The sequence below is a fragment of the Ixodes scapularis genome, unplaced genomic scaffold (assembly GCF_016920785.2).
Source record: "Ixodes scapularis isolate PalLabHiFi unplaced genomic scaffold, ASM1692078v2 PGA_scaffold5__190_contigs__length_132052651, whole genome shotgun sequence".
Lineage (NCBI taxonomy): Eukaryota > Metazoa > Arthropoda > Arachnida > Ixodida > Ixodidae > Ixodes > Ixodes scapularis.
The window spans coordinates 106,178,877-106,186,236 of NW_024609880.1; the positions used below are offsets into that span (position 1 = coordinate 106,178,877).

Here is a 7,360-nt window from a genome sequence, read left to right on the forward strand (position 1 = left end):
GGGGAAAGTAGGATTAAAAGTTAAAGTGAAAGAAGGGAGGAAATAGTAGAAGAGGAGGCGACTGACTGCGTCATCCGTACACCCATCTATGAGAAGCAGGGGTCAAAGTGGTGTATTGCCTCACCCGGGGGACCCCGAAGGGTCCAAACCTCCAGCGGGTTGGCTCAACCGCCAGAAGGCCCTTTCCCCCAGACACGGGAAAGCCACGCACAGCCAGACGTGGGCGGGCGTACCCGCATGGCCCGGGGTACGTAATGACTTCATTCACCAAACACCTACTGACGCAGGTGCCCCCGGCGGGGCCGCAAATATAGGCGCAGCACTATCTCCAGCGTGTCTCTTGTAGCTCTCCCCGGACAACGAGACGAAGAGCTGCCGCATTCACGCATCGATCACAGGTGCGACCGGACAACACGTTCTGAGGAGCGGGCTTTGTCACCCGTCGACTGGGAACATTAGGATTATGACCCGCTTGAGGAGAGGGCGATGATCAAAGAAGACATAAAAGCGAGGCTAGATGAGTGCCTATCCGAACCGGATCTTCTCGGACTCCTTTCGAAGGGGTGCGATCCCAGAGGGGAAGTGCTGCTCACACGAGTAAGAACGGATGCCACCCTATCTCCGGCTCGCCTCGCTTTATGGAGCACGAGTAGATAATCAGCACCGCGACCTGAGTGTCAAGGACACCGAACACTCGATCTCGGAATGTCTGAAATATCAAGACATGAGAGTAAAATATAGACCCCAAGACGCGGTTTCATTTAAAGGCCGGACTCACCCTCCTGGGAATGAAAACAAACAAAGAAAAATTTTAAGAAGCCTGCTGGACTTTATCACTGTGGCCAAAGTAGGCTCTTTCATATAACCTGATTTCCCAGCACCCAAACCTCGAATTCAGTTCACCTGGTGCCCTCTCCAATCCAATCACCATTTTTTTTTCTTTTTTTATTTTTGGATAATAAATCGAGTTCTAATCTAACAGTCTCTGCTTAAGGGTGGAAGGACGCTGACGCGCCTGTCTCTTTGTCTTTACCGCAGACATGTGTAAGACGGATTACAGGAAAGCGAGCGAAGTACGCGCCATACGCAAAACGTCGAATAGGGCGATGGTATTAAAATCCCTCTATCCCAGGAAAAGTGGCGCCAGTCTTCTGAAGCTAAATGTGAACTATTTCCGGTTATTTCCGATCACAATGCGGTGCTACTAATTTTAACAGATTTTTTTTTTGTAAATAAAAAGGACAAGTTGAAGTGTTAAGTGCTGATTGTTGGGCGAGTTGGTATTGTGCGTGAGAAAACATGATTGTGCTTTAAGACAGGAACATAGGAAGAACAGACACCACAGAGCGCTAACTTTCAACTGATTTAATTCAAGAGCCTCAGCGTAGAAACGCACTGCGTCACCGCACCACATCTCAACCAATCCGTGGCCCCGCCACGGACCGCAAGTACACTAACTCTTTTTCCCCGAAGTCAATTGAAGCCGCACAGCACAACACGTGTCGGGACTATTTATGGCGTCTGCCTCAATAATCTCTCTGACAGTCTTATCTTTGTGGCTGGCGAGAACAGTAGAAGAAGCACCCGCAGTCATGACAGTGACATGACAGATGGCCATCCCGAAACCCGTTCACTTTCTGGTAGTGTTCTCCTTAGCCTTACATTTAAACATCTGCCTGTCTGGCCGACATATATCTTGCCACATGAAAGCGGATTCCGATACACCACCCCTTTCGTACACGCGACAAACGGACTCCTGTGCTTGATTGGGCAGCCCGTTGGTACCTTGCGGAATGGGTCTGTCAACTTGCACATTTTTGCGAGCTTTTCGGGTGCAGAGGAAATAACTTTTACGTTTACACGTTTTGCTATTTTTCCAAGACTGGTGCGCTGTTCTCTGCATGTAAGGTACATCCACAACTTTCAGTCTCGCTTGACCTGCCTCTGGGCGCGGGCTAACGTCCTTTCTTATTTTCTTATGTACGCCTTCTGCTACAGATACATTCACAGCCTTTCGAAACCCGGCAGGCTGCAAGCGTTTATTTTGCTCACTCAGGCTCAAGAACATTGCATGGTGGCAAAAATTTTTGAGGGCGTTCGTAAAACACAAATTAACTATTCCTCTTTTAACTAATTTAGAGTGGGAAGAGTTAAATGGTAACAACGGCTTGTTGGCCCTTGGGTGGTATGCCCAACACATCTGCTGTTCAGAGAGGGTGAGCTTAATGTCTAAAAATTGAATAACAGTCTCTACGGGTACTTCATGCGTGAGCTAAAGGGGGTCAAGGACATCACCAAAAACGGTCAAAAGACTTTCCACCGTGTTATCCCAATTTCTCTCCTGCAAAAAATGTTTCGATGAACGATTTTCTTTCTTTCAATTTGATGATTTTGCTAATAACACTGGGGATGTCAACTACAGTTGGAACTCGTTTAAGGTTACGCCAAATGAATGTATTGAACTTTTTGTATCACTAAGTGTTAAGAAGCAGAATGACGAGAATCCCTGAATTTTTAGGAAAACATTACAGGTGAAAAGACAAATGAAACGATAAAAATTATAAAAACTTGCACAAACCCTTTAGGTTTGAATAAAATATGTCTTGCTCTTTTTTTTCACAACTTCACGCCCAACTAACCATAGAAACAAATCGTTATCTCGGCGAATCATTGCCAAACTTTATATCCACGCCACCAAAATATTTTTGGCGATTGTTTAGAATGATTGATACTTTTGAAAATAGTCGAAATCTAACACATGGTCAAAAATAATTTCGAATACCTTTAATGAACGCTTAAATTCGGTTTTTACGCACGACAATGATGTGTTACCCAGTTCATGCGCACCACCCCCCTCCCCCCCCCCCCCCCCCGGGCCTGCCTGATATTTAAATGAGTGAATATGGTATATTGAATATGCTTTTGAAACTCGATTTTAAAGGGGCGGTGAAACAATTTTATGACTAAAAGAATTTGCATCTCGTCATTTTTACGTTTTTTATCGTGTCCCGGAGGATAGAAAAAACACCTCCTTCATTAAAAATGTCGCGATTCCACTGCATAATCGCAAAGCAAAAGTCGAGCATTTTCCCCCACCTGCAGCCCCAAGTGGGCAGCCGAGGGGAATGCGGCGAGAAGATTACGTGACCTCGCTCGGCTCTAAGCTGCAGCATAACGCCCGGTAATGTCAGCGGAGAGAGTGAAAGGAACCGTCCTGCGAGATAGCACACGGGAACATACACGGCACTCCGAATGACGTCACTAGGAGGGGGAACAGGTGTGACCCTGAAAGCTGGGAGTGAGTTGAGGGGTGCCCGAAATGCCAATATTTATCTTTTTTTACGCAACAACTAGAACACACAGGCGAAATACCTTTTCTGTTCTTTACTTCACAAGTGTCATAGAGCAACTTCCAGAAATCTTTGACCGAAGTCCGGAAATCGTTCCACCCCCCTTTTAAGGAATCTCCAGGTCCTGACCATATCCTCAATGACTAATTATTAAGGTATGCTGAATGTGTCTCAAAATACTTGTTCATTTTGCTTCGAAACTCATTGTAAGAGGATCAAATTCTAGATGACTGGAGAACTGCCAGAGACCCAAACCGCTTCATAAAAATGAAAACAGACAGTGGCTTGAAAATACCGTCATATTTTATTGTCTTTAACAGCCTGCAAACTTCTTGAGAATAAGATACATAATAATTTATCAAATTTCTATACGAGCACCATATCTTGACAGAAAATCAGCATGGATTCAGGAAATGTTTCTCTGTGTGCACGTAATTAATTAAACTTGTTCAGGACTTCTCCTCAGCAATAAATATCAGTAAACAAATGGACGATGTTTTAGGAAATTTTCAAAGGCATTTGAGAAGGTTTAAAACAAAAATGGATTGTACAAATTAGAAAAGAATATGTAGGAACACCGAGTTAGTAAAATAAATTTCAGCGTATGTTTCGAACCGTCGACACTTCGTAGTTTTGGGTGACCATACTTCCGATAGACTTTCTGTTCACTCTGGCATTGCCCATGACTCTGAAATGAGGCCTCTCTTTTTCTTGTTATTTATAAATAACATTTTACAAGATGTTCCGGTGAAAATCAAGTTATATGCTGATGATTGTGTAATTTACTCGGAGGTAAATTGTACCTAAAAATTAACCATTGCTAAATAGGGCTTTTTTTAAATATGGCTACATGGTATACGGAGTGGCAAATAAATTAGAACATTGAAATAAAAACGCTTTTTTAAAACAAATTGATTTACCAAAACGTTTATTAAAATTTCTTTACAATGCCAAAAATATGTCTATATTTGAAGAAGCACAATATAAACACCTTGGACTCTTGATGAATCAACATCTTACCTGAACAAGGCAGATTAATTGCGTGACATCTAACGCTCAGCGAAAGTTGCTCTTTCTTAGAAGGGCGCTAAACTTCCTAACCCTTAATTGCGTCACCTCTCATATAAAACTACAGTCCTTCCAACATTACATTACTCGGCTATCATTCGGGTTTCATACAATAAGATTACATTAATAAGCTTGATCGCGTGCAGAACTGGCCACTCTCTTTACTTCTAATGATTTTGTGACGTACTTTTTAACTAAACTTTTATCCAGAGTAAACTTACCGCCTTTATCCCAAAGAAATCGGCATTCTCGACTGAAGTTTTTGTGTCAAATATTTAATGCGCATTATAGGGTATATGACCTACCTGAACTAATGCGGAAAGGAAGTTTATCTGCTTCTGGCACAAAAGTTGCGGTGACGTCAGAACGACGTCGACTTCTGATTGGCTTTGTTTGGAAGGATAATGGACAGACCTCAATGCTAGGTGCCTCGAGGACTACTCGCTATTTTTCTCAATTAGCCAATAAGGGCTCAGCGTCCTGACATTGTCGCAACCCCTGTCCAAGAAGCAGACGAACTTAAACTCCGCATAACTTTCTTCCCTGGATATGCCACTCGGCAGAGGCATGGCCGAAGAGTAACTCCTTTTCGCTAGAGTAATAACTGCTTTATTGATTCCTTCTTCCCGCGAACACTAAACGACTGGAATAACCTTACTAACAATATAGTAGCGCAGGCATCATTGTCGTTGTTCGCCTCCCATCTAAATTAGTTCTATCCCAATGTAAATATTTTGTTTGCTGTTTGCTTTCTTTGTGTTTTTCTGACATGTTCTACTTGAAGCGATGTACTCACGTTCTATAATCCCAGCTAGGGATTGCAGTGTTAATAAATAAACATTAATATAAAAAATGCTTATTCTGAGATTCAAGAAAAGAAATTAGAAATGCAGTTAAACTTTTGAAACCAGAGATAGATCTTAAGTGAATCACTATCGTACAATTTATTTCTTAAAATTAAGCCTTTTGGCGAAGGCTATTTAAACCACGTGGATATCATTCTTAGTCAGGAAAACGTCTGTCCCGACACGGGTTTATAAACAAAACGCATGGGGGAGGAAAAAAAGCGGTTATTTTCGCTTTTTACGAGTTAAACCCGTGAAAACTAATGGAACACATATTTTAGCTTTATTGTGAAAACCTGATGGTCAGGTGGTTTGTGAAAATATGTGAGCCATCTGAATTAATAAACGTTTTAGTGCTCTTAGCAAATAAGGGCATTACAGTCACTTGTGAACTCGCTGGAGTCATAAGATGCAAATAAATTCGTTGCGTCGCCTAGTCTAATTTTAAAGGACTTGCAGAGTACTGTAGGGAATCATATATTTTTTGGTTGTTGCATTATTTAAATCTAAAATGCCGTTCTGTTCGCACTTCAGTTAAACTTGAATCGAAGTTAAGTTTTATTCGGGGCGCCAGACTAGAACAGAATGACCTCCTCTACATAAGAAAGTAATTTGACAAGAGCTTTGCAGCCATAGTTTTAAGAAGTACATCCTATAATACAATTAGGTTATAAGAATGTGATTTTTGTGAAGCTATATGTAGAGATTATAATGCGTATGACTCTAATTCCCGATTATTTATGACACGAAGTTTAGATGAATAAGTTATTCTATTTGCTGCAATTCATGGGATGAGTTTCATTAGCAGGAGTTCACTATAACGTGCTAATATTTATTTACTCGTTTAATATTTTCCATTGGACGTAGCAGAATGTAGTCTTTCTTGTTACTTCTGTTTGTGTACTTGTTCTTGGTGCTGGAGAGATTAAAAATGACAAGAGAAGCTTGCACTCTTATTTAGAATCTAAATAATAAAAGTATGTAACACTCAAAAACATTGCAATTCATGAGCATCGAGCAGACATGTTGTACGCAGCTATAGATGTTATCTTGGCCTGCAGAAAAATCTAAATATTTACTCTTTAATTAAGATTAACGAGTCATGTGGTATATTACATATTGTTTCCACCTAATTCACAATATTCTACAATGCTCAAGGTTTATTATATATTGTGCTTGTTTTAATGTTGCTTGACTTATATACAAACAATTCGTCGTTTTAAGACAAAATTGGTCACCCTTTCTGTTTTTGTTCGCGTCTTCAAACAATCTGTAAGAATGCATATTATAAAAATATTTATTTTACCACATATCAAGTGGACTGCAAAAGTAAAATATATTATTTTCAGATTGGTTGACAACCGGTTTACCTCTCTATAGTAGTGCGCGCGGCATAAAAAATAACAAGACAAGCGCGTAATGAAATGGTGCATTAGGAACGCCCAATTTTTCTTTTTAACTATATATTTATATTAAATTTTTAGCTCTTTTTACTTGGAAACTTCATTCGAATGATCTAACTTTAATTATTTTTTTTTCAGTTGATGAAGCCATGAGATCATGCGATATGGTCAGAGCAAGCATTGATCCCACCGGTAGGAAATGTAACGATCAGTTTACAAGGCTCTGCGGATCAAGAACATTTGCAATTTCCACCACTGACGGCTGTAAAGAGGTTCCCATTCCTACATGCACAGAGGGATCACAACCTAACACAAATGCTGTTTTAAAAAGCAGGTTTAATTGAAACGCGAGTGGGTGAAGGGACGCAATGTCACGACAATAAACCACGTTTGAAAGCTATTGGATTCTTTATTTTGTTTGTCTTGCACTTTTTGCGAATATTGTAAACATTTTTGCACCGTTTGGGTTGACGCAACCATTCATTGTGATATATAAAGGCCATTTCATTTTACCAGAGACCGAAAGAGAAAAAAAACGTTGGTGACCCCTATTTGTGTGCTGTCTTCACTGTGTATTTAACGTGCCCCGCGGACGTTAAACGAAGCAATGTTTATATCACGAACCATCGGTTGATGAACTCAAATTGCCTAATGAGCTTTTTAAGCATTGGTTTTATAAGTAATGCTCCAATCC

General features: G+C 40.7%; 1 protein-coding gene across 1 annotated transcript in view; it reads left to right on the forward strand.

Moving 5' to 3' along the window:
* LOC120842743 overlaps positions 1-7,066 on the forward strand; it is a 30,199-nt gene extending 23,133 nt beyond the window's left edge. Inside the window, exon 5 of the mRNA XM_042294138.1 lies at positions 6,805-7,066. Within this exon, the coding sequence (XP_042150072.1) occupies positions 6,805-7,010 (206 nt within the window). The 3' untranslated portion in view covers positions 7,011-7,066. The remainder of the gene's footprint in view (positions 1-6,804) is intronic.
* The last annotated feature ends 294 nt before the right edge of the window (positions 7,067-7,360 follow it).